This window comes from Lissotriton vulgaris, chromosome 6 (genome assembly GCF_964263255.1).
Source record: "Lissotriton vulgaris chromosome 6, aLisVul1.2, whole genome shotgun sequence".
NCBI lineage: Eukaryota > Metazoa > Chordata > Amphibia > Caudata > Salamandridae > Lissotriton > Lissotriton vulgaris.
Window position 1 is genome coordinate 542078742 of NC_141694.1, and position 23876 is coordinate 542102617.

General features: G+C 44.9%; 1 protein-coding gene across 1 annotated transcript in view; it reads right to left on the reverse strand.

The window, feature by feature from the left end:
- Positions 1-23876, reverse strand: part of ELOVL4 (ELOVL fatty acid elongase 4) — a 184402-nt gene that overhangs the window by 17752 nt on the left and 142774 nt on the right. The window contains exon 5 of the mRNA XM_086926545.1: positions 545-672. Within this exon, the coding sequence (XP_086782671.1) occupies positions 545-672 (128 nt within the window). The remainder of the gene's footprint in view (positions 1-544; positions 673-23876) is intronic.

Sequence of the window (23876 nt, forward strand, 5' to 3'; positions counted from 1 at the left end):
TACAGCATTGCTAAAACATATTGGCAAAGCCAATAGCTTCTGCATAGACGAGACCTATTGGCTTTGCCAATGCTTGTTTCACTTGAAATGTGTCAGAGACTAGACATGAGAGAGACAGATGGCAGATTCCAAGTGTTTATCTTCAATAGTGAAAGATGGTGGGGAAAAAGTGACGTGTTATATTGAGAAAAAAAACTAATTTGCGATTCTGGATTTTTGTACTGTGGGCTACTCTATTAAAATTCTGGAGTAATGTTCGCATGCATACATTTTGTTGCTGCTAGCTATGAAATTCCTATTAGATTGTAGCTTAGGCTCTGTACATCTCTTAAACATGAAGTGATGCATCAGAAATATAGCCAATAACACAAAAAAGCTATTATAATTTTAGTTTGCTATGTTCTGACATGTAATGTGTAAAAAAAAAAAGCACACTGCATAGCTTTTGAGCTTACCTTCAGTTAGTGAGCATTGGCATTTACATTGGCATTGGCATTTTCTGGGTGGAGAAAGATTAAGAACTCAAGATGTCTGCCACACTTACCAATTGTAGTATGGTTAGGTATCGCTTCCACCACAGGTACTTCTGTATATGAGGCCCACAGGAAGTTAATCCATAATACAGGTACATCACAACATGGATCGAAGCATTCATGTGGGCTCCAAAAAACGCTGTCGAAAAAAAATTGTTTGTAATTGATATGTTATATTAACATTAGAAGTAGAAATTCTAAATTTGTGGAGAGTACCCTTGCTATAAAACATTTGCTTGTTTGTAAATTGCGGTAGCCTAAAGATGCAAGATGGAAATAAGTGGAATCCTTTATATTTAAGCGTTCTGTAAAACGTACTGCTAAAGAGTGTAAAGGAAGAATTTCTGGAAACTCTATGCAACTAGATACTGGATCCCTAAATCAATGAAAGGATAAACAATAGAATATTTAATTCAATTTAAAGAACAAGTATGTTTTCGCCTAGTTTCAGAGTTTGGGGTGTCGGTACAGAAGATGGACCGATGTCTTGTATCAGTACCACTGTATTACTTATATATGTATTTTCCTTTGCTCGCTCATTGTTGTGTTCATGTAAAACTTTAAAGTTTATAAAAAAAATTAAAGAACAATCTTCTAATAGTTCTCTTCAAAAATACTTTTTCATAAAGAGAGATAACTGTAAATTATAGTTCAATACACCCTTTAGGAAATCTGCATTTAGTACGAGATCAAAATTGTGATTGTGTGATATTATTTTAGAACACAATACTTCTCACTATCCCCAAATAACTTGCGCATGACTGTAACAATCCTAACCTGAAACAATTTTCAAGGGCCAAGGTTATGTCTATTTGGAAGAATTGTTCTACAAATACATTTTAGAGGCAAAATTGACTGTGTTTTTCATTCTCTCATTTTAAGATAAGAGCTTGGAATTAAAATTAAATTGGGAGTGCATGCAAAGTAAGATTTCTTATCATCTGTACTTGAAAATGTTTTAGTAGGTTTGTTCAGTTACTGCTGTAATCATATTTCGCCATTAACCTACCTTTTTGCTTACCTATTAAGACATTGACTAAGCTCATCTATTGTGTTCATATGGAACCCATCAATGGAAGCTCTTTTTGAGCCCAAGGTAATTACAATTCTAGTTTGTCAGACGGGTTCACCTAGACCAGAGACCCTCTTGCCCTTGCCAGACCACATGTAAACATGATTGGCAGAAGTCCATTTTTTTCAGGGCCTAGCTGCCAAACAGACCATAAGTTTATTGTTCTGTCCATAAAACACAAACTTTGTTCGCAAATAACTACAGTATGCTTATGTTTATAACCATCTGTCAAACAATTTAGCTACCAAATTCAAGCATTGGCCAGCAACACCTTCCCAACACTACATTTGGCAAGAATACTTTATAGATTCCAAATTAACATTAGTTTTATAAATATGAACATATTTGTTTCAATTTTCGGATCATGCAAAAAGTTAATAGGCTTGCATGAAATGGTATTTTGGAGTCCAAATAGTTCAATAAAAACACCTATCCGATTCAAAACTAACCCCCATAGGGTTTTTGATACAATCAGGGCTCAGGCGTTTTTGCATGAAAACCTATTGTTACTTTTAACTGCCATAAACAAATCCTACTGTGCAATTTCATGTGAAACCCAGTTACAAGCAAATAAAAAATGGATTAAACTCCCATTTATAGTTGGACCTAAATCGATGTACTGGTATTCACATAGGCGATCTCGTAATGATTATTATTATAACATATGTGTATCACCAAAGTATTGCGCCTCTAGGAGCTGGCGGATGGTGATATGGGTCCTCTCAATGGTACTCATGATCAGCCTGGGAAAGATTAAAGGCTATATACACTGGCCAGTTATACGGTTAGATTCCACATAGATCCGTGCCGGCACTGCATTTGCAAACAGTTATTTGGTATTTTATTCACTTTATACTAGCATACAAATACATGCCAAAAAGGAGAACTGCTTCCCTTCTTTGTCATTTTGTGAAAGCAGCACATGAATGAATTAATCATACATCTGTTTATTTTAGAGAGAAGACATAGGCATGAATATGTTGGACTAAGTGGAGAGAATGTTGGAAACAATTGGGTTTCAGGTGTTTCTTGAACTGAAGCTAAGTAACTAGCTGTAAAAGGAAGACAAGGGGTCATGCTGATCCAGACCATCAGACAATGGTCCCCAACGACATTGCACAGTACTTCAGTTGCTCAAAGGAGCATCGTTTGATCAGGTAAGTTAACGAAAAAATGTAGATTTATTCAATAGCATGGTGACATGCCAATTTTTGAAGATAATAAGGACCTCTGATCTAGTATACTTTGTGCATAATACAAAGTAATTTTAAGTTTATCCTAGATTCAAGAGAAAGAAACTGGAAGGCTTACAAAGCTAGTTTAACGCAATGCGTTTTCACAGATGCAGAAACAATCTGGCAATTAGTTTGTTTTGAAGGCCAGTGTCGACTCTGTTACAGCAGACCATAACAGCCATGACAAGAGCACATGTAGCCTCTATTTGCTGGTCAGTTTGGAGAAAGAAAGGAAGTGCTGGGAATTACTTCAGTTTATCACAACACTGATTTGTGGCCCAAAGTTGAGCACTAAGGCCTAACTTTATATCTGGGTTCATTGCTCACGGGTCTGCCATGGGGCAGGAGTAAATTACTCTGTTCCCATGGCGAAGAGACCGCACAAATAATTTATAAATGACCACCAAACAGCCATTTATAAAGGCATTGGCAGGAACAGCCTTCATGGCAGTTGCTGCCAATGCATTTTAATGTGTGGTACAGGGCTGCGTCCTTTCGATGCAGCCCTGAGGCATGCCATGGGAGGCTTCATCCATGGTGGTGGGATGATTAGGTTGTTACTGTTCCTTACTGCGAGGTAAAACCTGGCAATAAGACACAGTAAAAAAAAAGACTGCAGGTCTGCCCATCTAAATTAGACGGGCAGACATATAGCCACATGTAGTAGACATGACGGCTCTTACTCCTGATGGGGCCGGGCTCCCTGTTCCCGATTTACTCTGGAACCCCCAGTCAATTGACCGTTGGTGCCTGCTTAGAAGTGTAGAGGAAAAAATCATCACATCGGGTTCGCAAACACATCGATTCATGACTCCGAAGAATAACAGATCTAGGTTCTCGGTTACAGGATTTATTACAGAGCCAAAAGTAACTGGACATACAAACACCTCAAGACAAGGTTGTAAAAGTACATCAGAACGAATACAAAGCCAAATCTGCGTGCAAAGATCAGATTTTGGAGCATGAAAAGAATGACTAATTCCAATACCAGAACGCAAGCAATAAGCGCCCCCATGTCAAGATCAGACTTTATTGGTGGTTCGCAAGTATAGAGCATTAATCTATCCCTACACTACCACAAGCGTGATATCCCTCCTTAACATTCCCCAGGCTAGTTTAGGAAAAGGTGTCAGCAAGTGAAGTCTTCCTAAGAAGTGCACTCATGTTGTATGGTTCAAGTAGCCTAAGGCCATGGAGCTTGTTCTAAGATGCTCCTTCCCCTTCCATCGATCTCCTCTTTTCTCCAAACTCAACCCCCGGGGCACCACACGCTTTACAAATGTTGGCTCACTCACTCACTGTCCCTAATTCAAAACCCTATTTCACATCATCCGATCGCCTCATCCAGTTGGACACCTCCTTGTAGGTGATTATCCACTCAGTTTCGATACTCCCAACTCCTAGCTCGATTCCCAGGCCTTCTCCAATGAGAAAGAACACGGTCTCACATTATCAACATTACGTGTACAAATGTATCCTCTCCTCCCTGAGCCTAACTCTAAAAACAAAAAGCGTTATTCTAACTAACAAAGATGAATTTTTCCACCTGCAACAGAAACGTGAGAAAAGACAAATCTAACATGCCCATGAAATTCGGTTTTTATGTCTAATGCAAAAGTTTCCAGGTGTACAGAAATCGGCCAATATAAGAATATTTCAGCTAAACACGCATGTATTGCAACATAATTTCTTCACACTTACATGAAAAAATATCCCTAACACGTCAGCTCCACATTATTACAGTACACATTTTACTATCATGTTAATATGACAAAAGAATAAATGCAGGTACAAACTACGCGTGATTATGATGCACCCCTACAAATGAAAGAGCAGTCGCACTCTATCACTCCCCAGGGCCATTGGAGAAGTTTGGTTTAGGTGGATGAAGAAGTCTTCGCCGTGGCCAATCTTAAGATTTGCCCGCAAATACATTTCGTGGGGGGACCACTAATTTGTTGGGAAAGGAACTCTGTTGTGTCGGTATTGCACCAGATTACCCTTTCTGCTAATATATAAATCAGGCCCCAAATCAAGTATTAGACCCCGATTTACTATCTGTTGGAAGAAGGTGACTAGATTGCTCAGATTAGAAAGCTAATTGAAAGGTAGTGGCTCTGAATTTACTTCTAAATAAGAGCTTAGGGGGGCGTGGCCAAGATGGCGGCGAGATAGAATGTCCTTTCCTATCCCTCCGGCGCCACCAGCCAACAGCCCTGTATTATCACCCATCTTGATGCCCATCCACACTTACCGGTGATGGGTATGCGGCGTGCTACTGCCCTGGTGCTGGTATCGAGTTCCTTTTTGGATTTCTCGGCGGCTCTGAACCAGGAAGCGGTCTGCCCGGCCTCACTGCGGCCCGGCGAACCTAGCAAAGGCCTCTGGCGATTGTGGTTGGCGTAGGTGCCGTAAGTGAATGATGGCAGATCCGGGGGACAGTGTTGGGCCCTAGTGAGCTGCATTGTGGTGGTGCCCCGGATCGCTGTGCCTGCAGGTGGGTGAGGGCGGAGGAGCGCCGTCCGCCATTTTATGCCTTACGAGTCGGCTTATCTGCGACTCTCCAGGCTCCTGAAACGTGCTGAGTGTACGGCGGGACCTGACCACATCGGCGGAGTGAAGGCGCTGGAGTAAGGAGAGGCGCTGGGAAGCCCTCTGAGTGGGCCTGGCGGCTAGAGGACCTGAGGAGCTCTGCCGGACGAGGTGGTGGCCCCTCCGGTGCGAGCAAGGTGAGGAGTGGATGGGCGGTGTGTTGCTACCTCCTGCGAGGGCGCTCGGTCCATGTGTCGGCAGACTGTGGTATCGCTGGCGGAGGGTGGGTGGTGAGAACTGTGTCAGCTTGCGGGCCCCCCCCTCCCCCGGCTGTGAAGTGCTTGGGCCTGCTATTTCTGTGGGCGGGAGGCCTAGGGCGGCATTTGGAGTGCTCGGTCTGCCCTGGGCTGCGCCTGACTGGTGCGGCGGCTGCTGCCTGCTGAGCCTGGGCGGAGGATTGCTGAGCCCTGATACTTTGACCTCCCGCGCCTTGGTTGAGGTGAGGCCTGGGTCTGACCCGTGGCTCGGCGGACAGAGGTGTGCTTGATGGAACTGGGGGCTTGCCACGAGGCCTGGGCCAGTTTCGCCCCTCCTCCCTCGTCAGGGGCCGTGATAGACGTGTGCCTTCTGCTCTAACAGAGCGTCCATATCAGGGGACCTTCATTTACGCGGCCCGCGCTTGGACCTTGGTGGGCCACGGAGTTGAGTTGATAAACCTTGCCTCCCGCTTTGACCTGGGCAGGTGGGGGTTTGCGTGGTGGAGGTGAGGACTACATAGCTTACTGGCAGCGACCCCCCATACCCTCCCCGCCCCGGTCGAGGCGCTATATCCCTGTCTTGGACACTTCCACGCCCCGCTATTGACTGCAAGGAGCCCCCTATGCTTCCCCCTCAGTTCCTGGGCCCTGGGTTGCCGCTACTCTGGGTCTACTCTACTCTAGTATACTTTGTGCATAATACAAAGTAATTTTAAGTTCATCCTAGATTCAAGAGAAAGAAACTGGAAGGCTTACAAAGCTAGTTTAACGCAATGCGTTTTCACAGATGCAGAAACAATCTGGCAATTAGTTTGTTTTGAAGGCCAGTGTCGACTCTGTTACAGCAGACCATAACAGCCATGACAATAGCACATGTAGCCTCTATTTGCTGGTCAGTTTGGAGAAAGAAAGGAAGTGCTGGGAATTACTTCAGTTTATCACAACACTGATTTGTGGCCCAAAGTTGAGCACTAAGGCCTAACTTTATATCTGGGTTCATTGCTCACGGGTCCGCCATGGGGCAGGAGTAAATTACTCTGTTCCCATGGCGAAGAGACCGCACAAATAATTTATAAATGACCACCAAACAGCCATTTATAAAGGCATTGGCAGGAACAGCCTTCATGGCAGTTGCTGCCAATGCATTTTAATGTGTGGTACAGGGCTGCGTCCTTTCGATGCAGCCCTGAGGCATGCCATGGGAGGCTTCATCCATGGTGGTGGGATGATTAGGTTGTTACTGTTCCTTACTGCGAGGTAAAACCTGGCAATAAGACACAGTAAAAAAAAGACTGCAGGTCTGCCCATCTAAATTAGACGGGCAGACATATAGCCACATGTAGTAGACATGACGGCTCTTACTCCTGATGGGGCCGGGCTCCCTGTTCCCGATTTACTCTGGAACCCCCGGTCAATTGACCGTTGGTGCCTGCTTAGAAGTGTAGAGGAAAAAATCATCACATCGGGTTCGCAAACACATCGATTCATGACTCCGAAGAATAACAGATCTAGGTTCTCGGTTACAGGATTTATTACAGAGCCAAAAGTAACTGGACATACAAACACCTCAAGACAAGGTTGTAAAAGTACATCAGAACGAATACAAAGCCAAATCTGCGTGCAAAGTTCAGATTTTGGAGCATGAAAAGAATGACTAATTCCAATACCAGAACGCAAGCAATAAGCGCCCCCATGTCAAGATCAGACTTTATTGGTGGTTCGCAAGTATAGAGCATTAATCTATCCCTACACTACCACAAGCGTGATATCCCTCCTTAACATTCCCCAGGCTAGTTTAGGAAAAGGTGTCAGCAAGTGAAGTCTTCCTAAGAAGTGCACTCATGAGTCATGTTGTATGGTTCAAGTAGCCTAAGGCCATGGAGCTTGTTCTAAGATGCTCCTTCCCCTTCCATCGATCTCCTCTTTTCTCCAAACTCAACCCCCGGGGCACCACACGCTTTACAAATGTTGCCTCACTCACTCACTGTCCCCAATTCAAAACCCTATTTCACATCATCCGATCGCCTCATCCAGTTGGACACCTCCTTGTAGGTGATTATCCACTCAGTTTCGATACTCCCAACTCCTAGCTCGATTCCCAGGCCTTCTCCAATGAGAAAGAACACGGTCTCACATTATCAACATTACGTGTACAAATGTATCCTCTCCTCCCTGAGCCTAACTCTAAAAACAAAAAGCGTTATTCTAACTAACAAAGATGAATTTTTCCACCTGCAACAGAAACGTGAGAAAAGACAAATCTAACATGCCCATGAAATTCGGTTTTTATGTCTAATGCAAAAGTTTCCAGGTGTACAGAAATCGGCCAATATAAGAATATTTCAGCTAAACACGCATGTATTGCAACATAATTTCTTCACACTTACATGAAAAAATATCCCTAACACGTCAGCTCCACATTATTACAGTACACATTTTACTATCATGTTAATATGACAAAAGAATAAATGCAGGTACAAACTACGCGTGATTATGATGCACCCCTACAAATGAAAGAGCAGTCGCACTCTATCACTCCCCAGGGCCATTGGAGAAGTTTGGTTTAGGCGGATGAAGAAGTCTTCGCCGTGGCCAATCTTAAGATTTGCCCGCAAATACATTTCGTGGGGGGACCACTAATTTGTTGGGAAAGGAACTCTGTTGTGTCGGTATTGCACCAGATTACCCTTTCTGCTAATATATAAATCAGGCCCCAAATCAAGTATTAGGCCCCGATTTACTATCTGTTGGAAGAAGGTGACTAGATTGCTCAGATTAGAAAGCTAATTGAAAGGTAGTGGCTCTGAATTTACTTCTAAATAAGAGCTTAGGGGGGCGTGGCCAAGATGGCGGCGAGATAGAATGTCCTTTCCTATCCCTCCGGCGCCACCAGCCAACAGCCCTGTATTATCACCCATCTTGATGCCCATCTACACTTACCGGTGATGGGTATGCGGCGTGCTACTGCCCTGGTGCTGGTATCGAGTTCCTTTTTGGATTTCTCGGTGGCTCTGAACCAGGAAGCGGTCTGCCCGGCCTCACTGCGGCCCGGCGAACCTAGCAAAGGCCTCTGGCGATTGTGGTTGGCGTAGGTGCCGTAAGTGAATGATGGCAGATCCGGGGGACAGTGTTGGGCCCTAGTGAGCTGCATTGTGGTGGTGCCCCGGATCGCTGTGCCTGCAGGTGGGTGAGGGCGGAGGAGCGCCGTCCGCCATTTTATGCCTTACGAGTCGGCTTATCTGCAACTCTCCAGGCTCCTGAAACGTGCTGAGTGTGCGGCGGGACCTGACCACATCGGCGGAGTGAAGGCGCTGGAGTAAGGAGAGGCGCTGGGAAGCCCTCTGAGTGGGCCTGGCGGCTAGAGGACCTGAGGAGCTCTGCCGGACGAGGTGGTGGCCCCTCCGGTGCGAGCAAGGTGAGGAGTGGATGGGCGGTGTGTTGCTACCTCCTGCGAGGGCGCTCGGTCCATGTGTCGGCAGACTGTGGTATCGCTGGCGGAGGGTGGGTGGTGAGAACTGTGTCAGCTTGCGGGCCCCCCCTCCCCCGGCTGTGAAGTGCTTTGGCCTGCTATGGCTGTGGGCGGGAGGCCCAGGGCGGCATTTGGAGTGCTCGGTCTGCCCTGGGCTGCACCTGACTGGTGCGGCGGCTGCTGCCTGCTGAGCCTGGGCGGAGGATTGCTGAGCCCTGATACTTTGACCTCCCGCGCCTTGGTTGAGGTGAGGCCTGGGTCTGACCCGTGGCTCGGCGGACAGAGGTGTGCTTGATGGAACTGGGGGCTTGCCACGAGGCCTGGGCCAGTTTCGCCCCTCCTCCCTCGTCAGGGGCAGTGATAGACGTGTGCCTTCTGCGCTAACAGAGCGTCCATATCAGGGGACCTTCTTCATTTACGCGGCCCGCGCTTGGACCTTGGTGGGCCACGGAGTTGAGTTGATAAACCTTGCCTCCCGCTTTGACCTGGGCAGGTGGGGGTTTGCGTGGTGGAGGTGAGGACTACATAGCTTACTGGCAGCGACCCCCCATACCCTCCCCGCCCCGGTCGAGGCGCTATATCCCTGTCTTGGACACTGCCACGCCCCGCTATTGACTGCAAGGAGCCCCCTATGCTTCCCCCTCAGTTCCTGGGCCCTGGGTTGCCGCTACTCTGGGTGCTTCTTGTGGCAAAGTGTAGAGTGTTTAAGCCTATCACTAGTCACCTACGGGACCCGGGAATCCCTTACTCTTGGAGCCACCCATTCCGCCTCATCTTCAAGTTCAATGGCAAACTCCTGCAAATTCGCTCCCTAGAAGACACCTATGCTGTCCTGGGTCCGGAAAGGCCCCCTGTATCGCCTGAAAATGCTCACCCTCTTCCCCGGCGCCGCAGTCACTTGTCGGAGTGGCAGAGTGTGGGGTAGTCATCGCCTAGCTCCAAACCAGATACCTCTGCTAGACAGCTCGAGAGAGAGAGAGGCAGCCCTTGCGTCAGTGTCACAAGTCACAGACAGTTCTGACGTTCCTTGAAATGGTCCTGGGTAGAGATCTTAAAATTGTGAGTCTGATTGTGGGGGAGGTGTGGCGCCGCGGCCAGGGTGACTGACTCCGGAATCTGGGGATCACGGTTCGATCCCCGGGGCCGGCAGCAGATTAGCCCAGCACCATGTGACTCTGGGCAATAGCTTGCTTAATCTTCCTGACGGGCCCCTGCACCTACAGACCCTAACGGGTGATGATTTGCGCTTTACAAATGTGGATTATTATTATTATTATTATGTCCGGGGGTTAAATAACCCAATTAAGCGATCTGCCATTCTCTCCCTCTTAGAAAGCACTGAGAGCGATGCATATTTGCTTCAAGAAACCCATCTTTTAGCCAGGGACACCAAACGGATGAGAGATAGGCGCTTCCCACTGCAGCTATGGTCCTCTGGGGCGTCCAAGAAAAACGGGGTGGCCATACTCTTCAGTGCATGGTCACAATGCAAAATACTATCCACAGTGGCGGACCTCAAGGGCAGGTTCTTGGTGGTATGGGTGCAGCTGAGTGACACTCAATTAACGATAGGGTCCTTATATGCTCCAAACGAACGGCAAGAACCTTGCATCATAAGATGTAGCATTCCTGGTGGGAGGTGATTTCAATGTGGTGATGGATCCGGGGATGGATAGGTCAGCACGGAGGTCTACGAACACAGGCACATTGACTCAGGGGGGAAACAATTGTTGAATGACTGTGATCTGAGTGATGTGTGGCGTGTTCAACACCCTAGCGAGCGCGACTACACTAACTTTTCTCCTGCACACAAAACATACGCGTGCCTGGACCACTTTTTGGCCTCTTCCGCTCTCGTCCCTTACCTACACACGGCAGATATCACCCCACGCTCCCTCTCCGACCATGCACTCATCTCCGTCTTACTCAGACAATGCGGCACATGCCCGGCGCTGCTGGGATGGTGCCTATGTGAGTCACCTCTTCATTCGGAGGACGTCATCAAGCGAATTAGAGCTACTTCAGTACATTACCTTTTGGAGAATGATCAAGAGGGTACTCCTCTTACCGCGGTCTGAGAGGCTCTAAAACTTGTGGTGCGTGGCAAATTTATTGCAATTGCGGCATCCTATGCACGACTGCTCAAAGAGAAACGCGCGGAACTAGAGGGGGAGGTGGGTGAATTGGAAGCAGTGCATAAGCGATCTGGGGCCCCATGAATCTGGTGAAAATTAGAGGCGAGGCGGCGCATGCTAAAACATCTGGATATAGATAGAGCGGAGCATGCTCTCTTAAGGCTGCAACACAAATTCTATCTCAGTGGGGATAAATGTGGAAGGATGCTAGCACATCAACTACAAGCACAAGCTCAGAGGACGGCCATCCAAACTATCCGGGACCTGCACGCAGTAGAGCACACCACGGATGCTCTTATTGCGGACACCTTTCATCAGTTTTATTAACGCCTCTATACGAAAGAAGATACCCATTTACATGACCCAGGGGAATATTTAAAGTCCTACAGGTATCACCCTCTTGTTTAAGTCTTCAGCTGACAAATTGGATTCAGCCATATGCATCGAAGAGGTCATCTCGGCGATAGCGCGATTAAAGATAGCTAAGTCACCAGGTCCGGATGGCTTTCTGGCGCGGTTTTATAAATAATTCTGCGTGGAGCTGGCTCCCCTTTAAACAAGGCTTTTTAATTCCTTCCTTGATACTGGAGCAGTGACGCCATCAATGTCTGAGGCGGCTATCTCGGTAATCCCTAAACCCGGAAAGGACCCTAAAGAATGTGGTTCATACCGCCCAATCTCACTCCTTAACATCGATGCAAAGTTATTTGAGAGTATCTTGGCTGCTCGGCTTAACCCACTTATGAATGGCCTTATAAATACGGACCAATCCGGTTTTATACAGACGCGTCAGGGAGGAGACAATACTAAGGGGCTCCTTCACCTCATTGTCTTGGTTCATTGTTCTCGCACTCAAGCCTTCTTCCTCTCAACAGACGCAGAGAAAGATTTGGCAGTGTTGACTGGGAGTTCCTCTTTGCAGTTCTACGTTCCTTTGGCGATAACTTAATCTGGTGGGTTCGTTGCCTATACGTCCCCCCCATAGCCGCGGTGCGGGTTAATGGTTGTAGCTCAACCCCCTTTCCTATTGCACGGGGCACGCGGCAAGGTTTCCCCCTATCCCCACTTTTATTTGCTCTCTACATGGAGCAGTTTGCCCAACGTATTCGAACCAACCCTGATATAACGGGTATCAAATTTGGAGCTGACATACACAAACTTAGTATGTATGCCGATGATGTCATTCTCTCCCTCACACAGCCCCGGACTACTCTGCAACACCTGTCCAACGAGCTTGCTACTTTTGGCGACTTTGCAGGGTTTAAAGTCAATTTTACAAAGTCACAAATTCTTAATATCTCTATCCCCGCAGATGAGATTCAAGACTTGCAGCAGGACTATGCTTTTCCATGCATCCATCACTAAGACAGTCGCCCTTAATTATGCACTGTTGATGGAGCAAACCACCAAGGCGCTATCCGCCTGGACACGTCTTAAATTGGAGTGGTACGGGAGATTGGCAGCGGTAAAAAATGATGTTCTCCCACGTATTCTTTACCTATTTCAGATGCTCTACGCAAGCCCTCCACCAGGCGTCCTCCGGAAGTTACAGGGGCTACTTAATAAAATCCTGTGGGATAATAAAAAACCCAGCCTTGCGTTAGCACTGGTCAATGCCTCAAAGGAGAAGGGAGGGCTTGGCTTCCAACTAGTGGGTGCTTATCATCAAGCGTCATGTCTCCGCTACATCGTCAAATGGAATAGGCCCCTGTCCAGTAAGCACTGGAATTTTATGGATCAGACAGTAGCTGGGTGTAACATATGGCGCGAACTGTGGCTACCCCGCAAACACAGGGCATGGGGTTTGCATTCTTCGCCAATCACCTCCCCGACCCTCAAGGATTGGGATCAGCTTGCATGTCAGAAAGGGTGGACTTCGGCGGGGGGTGTGGCCGACAGCCGGAGGGAATGGTCGCTTGCTAACGCGACTCCAGACCCTTGCCCGACAATCCGCCACATTGCTCAGTTTCCTGATTGGGGATCCCGTTTCCACCTAGGGACCCCCGACACAAACCGACTGCACATCTCGGCGAAGTGCTGGCCTCGCCTGGGCTCTCTGAGGGCGTTGGTGCCCGGACTTGTGAGACCCCCGGGAGCTCCGACAAAAAAATGGCGGCCGCGTCGGAATCCCGACCGGCTCTCTAACCGTCCCCGGCCTGAGCGGCTTGCCCGGAGACGTGGCAGGACCAACTCAGCCTTCCTGCGGCACTCCGGACCTGCCTCCTGGTCCGCGACGGCAGTCTGGGCACCTTCACATGGCCCCTGAGGACGCCCCTGGCCGGTGGGAGGAGACGCAACTGAGGTCCCCTTCCGCGCCGGGGTGCCGACTACGTGACGCCCCGGCTTCGAGGCCTGCAAACCGAGGGGTCTCGCTCCACCGCTTATTTCATCAGCTGGACCTACTTCGCCGCTTCGCTCCTTGCCAGGCCCCCCTCACCCTGTTGAGAGAGGGTGCTCCCCCCCTGACAGATGCGACGTTCGCTCCAGGCCCGAGGGGGTAGTACATTGCAGCGGATCTGGCCTCATCAATCCTGCAGCCCTGAGCTCTTGTCGCACTACCTGCAGCAACTTCTGCCCCCACCCCACCAACTAGTGGCTTCTTAGCAGCGCCTTTCATGAGCCGCGGGGGGTGTGCCTCGAGGACCCATGTGTGTTCTGCATCTGCCGGGCCTGCTCCAGGTACATCTAGTGGGAGCATACCCGACCTTGTACATACCGCTGGGTGCCGAGACCGGGCACCGCAGCCCCAGAGGTGCCCCGCCCGCCGAACTACACCCCAAACAGCGCCTATCATAGTGCCTGACCTTCTCCAGCGATTGGGATAGGGCGTCTGGGGACTGCACCCCCCCCCCCCACCTGTGTTGGGCCTGGATACTTGGCGCATATCTGGAGCAGCAGTGGATGGCCCCGAGGACGCATTGAAATCCACCTCTGACTGACCCCATCGCCGCGAAAACGGGTAGGCCTCCATATTACCGCCTGTCCTCAACTTGCCCAGCCTAACCCGGATCCTACCTACAGGAAGAGAGGGCCTCGACACGACCCCCTACCCAGAGACAGATAAATAAACACTCCTGGGGCGTCAGAGGTGACAATAGAGAGGTTGCCCCTACGAGAGACCCGAAGCTCGCGTCCCCCTCGCAAGGGACAAAGACACTCACATTGGAGGACATAATGGAAGCCATTGCGGGTGTCCGCTCCTCGCATGAGACCCGTATCGACTCTGTGAACATTGAGGTCACTCTCCTGCATACAGACTTGTGTAAGATGGACACTAAAGTCAAGGACGTGGAAGTCAAGACGGCGGCCTTAATTGACGACACTTCCACACTCCAGCAGCAAGTTGCCCAGCTTCAGAAACAGCAGACGCAGATGAGCGAGCAGCTGGACGATTATGAAGGGAGGGCGAGACGGAACAACATCCGGATCCTAGGGGTTCCGGAAAAAATGGAGGAGCCCTCAGCTGACCTCTTTGGGAGTCCCTGATTACGAAATACCTGAAACCGAAGCAACTCTCGAACTACTTCTCTATTGAAAGAGCGCATAGGGTCCCGGGGGGTAGACCAAGGCCAGGGCCCCCCCCCGCCCTATCATAGTGAGGGTCTTCAACTTCAGAGACCGGGATGCAATACTACAAACTGCCAGATCTGGCCCTCCACTCCTGTTGGAAAATACCCGCATCACCATGTTCCCGGGCTTCACTGTTAAGGTACAGGCGAGGCGTCGCAGCTTCTTGGAGGTTAAGAGGGCGTTGCGGGACAAAGAAAAGACGCAATCTTGGTATGGGGTGGGGACTTTAACACCAATGTTTGTAACTTGAATGCTTGTAGATCAAGGGACGATGCTTGAGAAGGAAATGATATGAATCACCTTGTTCACACAGCTAGAGGGGAAATAATAAATGATATAATGGCCACATATGACCTAGGTTTTGCGAATATGATGTGCACCCCGAAGATTGAATTTAGCTCAACATTTATAGCAAGGGGTTTGCAATCTGTTATCGATTTTATTATTTTGCCTATAAGATATTCAAGTTGGGTGGAAAAATTTGTGATTCCCCCAAACGATCTTAGTGATCACTTGCCCCTTAGTCTGTATTTAAATCTTCCCGCCTGTGATGCCTCTGCCACCATTGAGAACCTGGTGTGGTCGCAAGAAATAGTGTTGGCACGCCAAAATGGATTTGCACTGAAATGGGGAAAAATGGACCCAGAAAAAATGAACAAATCTATTATATTAAAGGCCCTGTCATCCATTTTGGTGTGCCAAGACGAGGTATCCACCAATGCTGAAATCTTGGACGCCTTCGGGCAGGTAACTTTAGTTATACAAGATTCCCTAACCAAACGAAATGCGAAGAAAGGTAACAAGATTAATGGTTGGTTTGACTCAAAATGCACTAAAGCCTATATCCATCTTAAAAGGGCACTTAGCGCCAAACCCAGGGACTACTGCCCAATTAGGGCCTGTAGAAAGATCTATAATTCAGCCCGGATTAACAGGAAAAAAGAAATAAAAGAAGTAACTTGGCAAAATTTACTTAAAGCTTCGCACCTCAGAAATTGTAAAATGTTCTAGCAAGCAGTAAACGCACCCTATTTTATCAAGCCAGACATTGCAAGAATTGAAGTCGCCATAGACGAAAGTACCTGGATTAACTTCTTCTCAAATGTATACAAAAAGAAGGAAGGGGATCTAGTAACATCGGTAGAGGTAAACAATCTGGATATAACAGAGCAAAATCATTTCCCGATAGCCATCGAAATCTCACATGAGGAAGTCCTGAATGCTATAAATAACAGCAAAGGAAGCAAGGCTCCGGGCCCAGATGGGATCCCAAATGACATCTTTAAGTTGACTTTTGAACTCTGGGCCCCAATCTGTACACGTGTCCAAAGGGCTTGCTGCGCTGAAGGCTTCATAAAAACCTGGGTCGAATCAGTAATTATACCCATTTACATAAAAGGGGATATAGAGTGTCCAGTAAACTATAGGCCCATATCCCTCCTAGATTCCTTCATGAAGATCGCTGGTAGGGTGGTCCTTAGCAAATTGCAAAACTGGGAAAATGAAAATAACATTCTAACCCCGGTCCAGTACAGCTTTAGGGAAGGGATGGCCACAGTGGAGCAGGTTCTGAACTTTGTGATGATACAAGGGAAATACACCCAAGCTAAAAAAGGCTGTCTGTATTCCATATTTGTCGACCTCTCAGCCGCATTCGACTGCATGGATCATGAGAAACTGTGGCAAATACTGGAGGGAAACAGGGTGGAACCTGCGATATTGCACTTCCTTCGACAGCTGTACACAGGTGCAAAGATGAGACATGGGTTAAGAGGAGAATGTACTGGGTCGTTCCGCATAGAGAAGGGAGTCAGACAGGGCTGTGTATTGGCCCCATTCCTCTTCTCCATATATACGAACGCTTTGGAGAAGGAACTGGAGGCCACTGTGGTGGATTCACCTAGGTATGGGAAAAAGCAGGTGGTCTCCCTTCTCTATGCGGACGACGCTGTACTAATGGCCAGAACCAGGGTTGGTGCTCAGAAGGCATTAGCCAAGTACGTACAGTTTATGGAATCAAGGGGTTTAAAAATTAATGCAAAAAAATCCATCGTCATGATGTGTGGGAAAGGAAGAGCCAATTGCAAGGCCATCAAAATTGATGGCCTCTCAATTAAATACACTAAAAGCTTCTCATACTTGGGGGTACTAATAGATGGCTCTGGTTCGTGGAGTGCAGCCGTCAAAAATAGAACTTTACTGTTCAAATGTTCTATTGCGGCACTAATGAATTTTGCCAAAAAATTAGGGAAAAGACCTCCCGAAATCCTTTTAAGTATATAAAAGGCAAAATGTAGAAGCATAGCTCTCTATGGGGCAGGAATCTGGGTCTTCCAAAATACAGCACCATTTCAAATAGCAGAAAACTGCTTTTTAAGATATTTGTTAGCACTTTCCCAGGGTACGGCAGTTTTTAATTGCCACTCAGAATTGGGAATGGATTTTATTTTCGATCTTATAAAACTGCAACCAACTTTACTTTGGCAGAGAGTGTGGACTGCCGAAGCGTTGTCCCTCAATAGAGAAATTATCAAAGATGCAATGACTCTGGATAATGGCAAATATATTCCATGGCTTGAGTTTATTAGGAAAACATTTATAGATCTGCAAAGGCCAGAATTTTAGAATAACCCCGAATTATTAAGTGGATTGAGTAGGAAAGAATTAAAAAGGCTGTGTATGGGTCATTATGAAATGTTAAGGAGTTCGGCTGAACTTACTAAAAAAACTGTTATTCAACACCAGATGACTTTGGTTTGTTATACTATCCAACCGTATTTATCACTATGTACTAAGGGTTTTGAACGTTTCATTTTGACCAGATTTAGGTTTGATTTATTTCATTACCTTGTAACTTTCCCTACAAAAAATAATTGGTCCAGGAATTTGGATACATGCCCCTGTGACAACTTATCACAACAATCCACATTTCATGTAATTTTATTCTGTAAATACTATGAGAAGGAACGCAGAACATCGATCGGACAATATTTGAGGCAGGGTTTCTGCCGGCAATGTAGACCAGCTTACTTAGATCTACAGCAACTGGAGAAAGGAAAATGTCTTATGATTAGGACTGGTTTTTTAAAAAGTATCCTGAGGAAACGGAACTCAATGGTTGCTAATTTTATTATATAAATGCTATGGATCGATAATGTTTTAGTTTAATACTTTTTTAATGTTTTTTAATCCTGGGACCTACTCATTTAATATGAATTTCTGTATGTATATTCATTGCTGCTTTTATGATTTTTATCTCCTGTTAAAATCGAATAAAGCAAAATTTTGAATTTGAATATACAATACACAATTTGTGATCTATTTCATTGATTGTGACTGTCATATGATCTATGTCAGCAGCACAATTCGCACCTTAAAATTATGGGTTCAGAAACATGTTAGAGCTTTGAGAAATGGGAATACCAAGTATCTCATGGCCTTTCATTATACGAAAAATAGTGATAATTCCAGTTTCTGGTTACATGGGATAGATTAGCAAACTGAATTGAAATAGATATGTCGGCAGAGATCATTCAAGAGAAACCACAACACAGATAATTAATGTTATTATTTTCTAAGAACTAAGAGTTGTGGTACGACCAGTGGTGTCGCGGATTAACAACGCCTCTTAGCGGTCTCTTTTTGTGGATCACTCAACTCTTATGATTCAATATTATTGACAATTTCTTTTAACAGTTTAGGGTATGGGGACACCAGAGTACTCCCCTTTTGTTGAATTAACTATGGTTACCATATTTTTGATAATCAGTGTGGTTGATGTACATTTTATCTTGAGACCGCTTGTACAATATCATTCAATTTTAATGGCTATGTGCAATATGCATCACGTTATTAGTTATGCAAGGTTAGTGATATCATAGTTTGTATTCTAGGTGACCTAACTATTGGGTGTGGCCGGGAACTTGTTCTTTTACATGATATGCAAATTATAGCAGCGTTGTGTCATGTACTCTTCTTTTTAAGTCACCAACGATATTAAGACCATGATAATATTGGTCTATACTTCTCATATGATTTTATAGTTTTATGAATTTACATATTGGGTGTAATACTATAGTAGTTATACCCATATCTTTTTGGGATCTTCCATTGGGATAGTATATGTTTTGGAATATATCAGGATTATCTTATACATATGTATGTTCATGTCAGTTTAAAGATGGCAATTGCACTAACCTTTGCATCTCCTTTCAAATGTTACTGAAGTGGACATACATGACTTCTAGATCTGTGTTGATTTGCAAATAGCCACGGCATTATTTGATTTTCCTTATATGTCCCATGATTGAATAGACACTATGGTTAGAGTAATATTTTAATGATGCCTGCAGTTTAACATTTGAATTTCCATCAGAAGTTAGAGTTTGTTGATATTATAGACACACTCTTTCTAAATAGCACAGGATTTTTGTGGACCTTTGACCAGGTCTGTCAATGTCTACTTGATTGCAACCAGATTTTAGTAATAAGTTGACATGGCACCCATTTCTGTAATGTGTGTTTTCATCAGAACGCCACACTCCTTGTACTCCGGTGCCGTGGATCGGGTAAAAATCAAGATGCACTATTTAAGGTGGCCCATAGATGGAGGCAACCTCTCAAACGCTGGTCATTATGTACGGCGTAGGACATGGATTCGAGAGAGTATTAACTTGGATTCTGATCTGTATTAGCCTCTCGATAATTATATTTTGTCATCTGGCACAATATTTTTATATGTAGACATACACTTTTGTAATGAAGTGAATGGGAAGACACAGTCTAAAGACGTGTCATTATTTGTAGATATGACCATAATTATATGCTAACATTGTGTCATCTAGGTTTTGAATTCAGGAAAATATCGCACAACATTTTTATATTCTGTAGACATACGTTTTTGTAACAAGGTGAGATGGAAGAGGTATAGCCTAAACGTAGTCATTCCTTGAAGATATGATTGTAATTATTTACTACATTTGTGCCTTCTAGGTTTGCATTTCACAAAAATATAGCAGAGATTTTTGGGAAACTTGTATTTGTTGAATGACACTATTTTGTTTCACTATGGCCTTTGGAATTGTTCGGTAGGATCTAATTTTAAACTATCTAACTTTTTTGTATATATTTCACCGTTCAATGATTTAGTCACATATGGGAGTCTGATCTGTTGATATTCCAGAAAAATAGGAGTATTAATCATTCTTCGTGGTGGTTAATCTTTTTGCCCAGGTTTCTTCATACTGACTTCACTTATTCTCTTACTTTTGGGACCTTCACGAAGTGTTTGGGTACCTCCTGTCCTTCTTTGCACTGCTTATAGAGTAGATGAACACACTTTGTCATAACCCTGCATGACTTAAGGTATGCAAGTTTACTTTTTAGAAATTGCTCCTATTTCATTTTTGGTGGTGAATTGTAACATACATTTTTGGGGCATCACCATCCATCTTCTCAAAGTGGTAATGTTGTAAGCAATTTATACTTTTCTTGAAAACTATGCTATGTAATACTAATATGAGGTGATGTTCCTCGGTTCAAAAATGACCCTTGACGCCTAAAATTGCTCACCTGCATTTTCGTGTTAATGGTCTTTTTATGGCTCTTGCAATTAATTTTCAGGTTGAGCAATAAGCCCTCAATCATATCTGAAAATTAATACGGAAATGCCTATGGGATATACTGTTGCTTAATTTGTTCTGCTTCTGTGGTGAAATAATTTATGGATAATGGCTTTAATATTACATTAGGTGACATTATCTGAATTTATTCTGGTGTTTCATGTGATCGCCACTTTCCTTTAGCCATTTAGGTCCTTCTATCACTAATCCTAATATTTTGAGAGAAGAGGAAAGTACTGGAAATTCAATGACCCCCTTTTTTGGACCTTGGAGAGAACTCATGAGATATACGTCTTGCTATCTTACACATGATATGTGACAGTGGCATTTGTGCACTTTTTTATGTCCTTAGAAATTAGTGTAGCATTTAATATTTTTCATGTAGGCATCTCGCTTTGATTAATGGCAATATGGTTGCCTCTTCTCTGATGTTGTATCTCACTATGGGCCATATGTAGGTAATTTAATTTTACTGATACCTAAATACCGAATTTTACTGATTCAGTATTTAGGAATCTGAATTGAATGTAGGTAAAAATTCGGTAAATTTTACCGATTCGGTAATATTCGTTATTACCGATTCGGTATTTATCGATTCATTAATTCCCATTTATTCCTATGGGCCTGGAGGCCCATAGGACTGAATGGAAAGCCATTCACTATTACCGATTCGGTAAATACCGAGTCGGTAATAGAGGGAGCATATTCACGGATGGCAGGGTGTCACATTGAGGTTCCGTGATTCTGAACCCGTTCAATAAAGGTCGTCGTATCGTGACGATTTTGGTATCAGCAGACCGTAAATGATGACTGCGGTATGTACGAGTGTTTTCGTCATGTTCGATTGATGGATTCACTGTGTATTCAGGGATTTCGTTCCGAACCTTTGGGTTCCATTTTGTGTAAGGCAGCCTTTTTGTGGTTGCCCTCACATAGGCCGATGACTACGGCCGAGCGAGTCTTTGGGACACGTACACCTTTAGCTGACTTATGTGTGACCTGAGCGAACTGACTCCATTGCCCGAAGCTAACCTTGTTGAGCCAGTTCCTTGTTCGGCAGCTGGTCAAGATAGAGATCAAAGAGCAGGACATTGCTGAGTTTATGGTACACTCACACACCCTTCTATCTTGCTTCTCATCTGTTTCTGTTCCTTCTTTTATGGCCTATTTATGGTTTGGGTTGAGGTCCTTTTATTATGGGTTTGTACGGTCTGTCCGAGCAAGAATGTTGGGTTTCCCGTGTAATTGATGATGGGCTGGACAACTGAAAGTGGGCTTGACGTTATGCGATACCTTTTGAAATGTCACTTTGTGATTGGACAGTTCGTAAATTACTGATGCTAGTCAGGAATGTGATTTTTGGCATAAAAGAAGATGTCTCGCAATACTAAAATTGTACAGTCTCCGACAAACCACCAGTGTCGTGCTTCGTAGACTTCTGTTCCTGGTTGCAGCTAATAAATGTGATCTTTGACGTCACCGAGAAGTATCCCGTGTATCTGTATTCAGGTGAACCCGAAGACATTGGGCGTGCCCCTGGCGCCGCTGGGTTCTAAAACCCGGTTGTTCAACATGGACACCCTGTTGCACCCCTGAATAGTGCATGAGTGCACATGTGGCGCACATACATGCCCTACGGGCATGTATGCCTGCCACATGGCACCTTGAAAAAAGCAAATTATTGCTTTATCAAAGTTATTCGGTATTTATCACCAACTTGTAGTTGGTGGTAAATAACGAATCCTGAATGCAAAAATGCACTCACTTGAGTACCTCCTACATAGGATTTAAGGATTCTGTAATTTACTGATTCCTTAAATTACCTAATCGGTAAATTAAAATCCTTAAATCCAGCCACCTACATTAGAAAAAGCTAAATACTGGTCAGTAACGGGAAATTTGCCTATTTTCGGCCGTTACTGACCGGTATTAAGCTACCTACATATGGCCCTATGAGAGAAATCATGAGGTCAAAACTAAACAATTTAAGTATAGTCCTGTTATTTCTCTCTTTTCAGAAATTCTTTTAAATGTACACAAGTCCAACTGAACCGTCTTTTAACCAGACATATATGTTTGCATTCTAAATACATTTCATGTGTGTGTTGTTATCTTTTTCTTTTGTTAATGTACTTTGGTGGTGTTTTGATGTTTACCTCTTTGATGTTGGTGGTAATTTGTAATGTGTTTGTGATATTGTAAGATTGGTATCATTAGATGCATACTTGTGTTTTTATATGCATCATATTTACAGCTCTGAAGAAGTTCAATATTCTGAAATATGTTGGCTGTGACTGTTTCCCTTTTAGAATTCAATAAAAATTAGAACATAAACCACGATTGGCATGATTCTACTTACAATTTTATGTGACCGCTTTGTTAAACAACACTTATTTGGGTGCAGTTGGCTGCTTTTACTTCTTAGACAGCAACACCTTTAGGAGCCGGTGCTGCACAGAGTGTGCACCAATTAATAATATGCAATGAATTTGGAAGTGCCATAATTGTTACCTAGCTGCTACGTAAATTGTTTGCCATTTTTTATAATAATTTCCCACTAGATATTAAAAACTTGCAATCACAGTTTTCACTCTCATTTTATTTTGTTTAATTCCAGATTTGTATCCCTTCTCTTTATTCTGCTCATAGCAATATAAAAAATGTACATTTGACAATTTGTTTGCAGTTCAATAACACTACACGCAAAAGAAAGACAATCCCTCTGATGAAGAAGGCCACTGTGCCACAGAAGAACATTAGTTACATTTCCAAAGACGACTATGTAAACAGACCCAAACAAGATTCTTCTCATCTCTCAAGTGTGGCCTCCGGGGAAATTATGACACACAGATATAGCTGCTTGTTGTCAATGGTGCAGATGGCAAACTGCATGCCATGCACTCAGAATCTTATCCAAACAACTTGTCTTACGGTTTGGTGGGGATATCCCATTCTCAACATCTTTGCCCTTTAAGTAGATCGGATTTCGCCATCTACTGTAAACTCCTAACCCTTTAGCTGTGTTGCTGGCTCTCACCTAAGTACTGTGACCATCTGCTGTGATTAGTCTGGGGACAATATACTGGCCAATACTCACAAGTTCAAATGTGCCTGACCCACACCAGACTGAAACAAGCATTTGCAATGCAATAGGTTTCGCATTATTAAAGTTTGAGCTATTGGCATTGCTAATAAGAATGCCACACCAATAGCTCATACATTCAGTAATGCGAGACCTACTTGGAGTCGGTCACTAGCCCTGTGCATTTAAAATTGTCATGTTTGAGCCTTCAGTAGTGGAGGTGGGCGAACCAAGTCTAGGGTCTTGCTTTTCTCTTAGAGCTTGTGCACGAGCCAAGCTCGGAAAAAGTTTGCCATGTGAATCATACAACAAATAACAAAGTCAAGTATGATGAAGTCTCTTAAAAAAGTGTATTTCTTTAACATGTGAA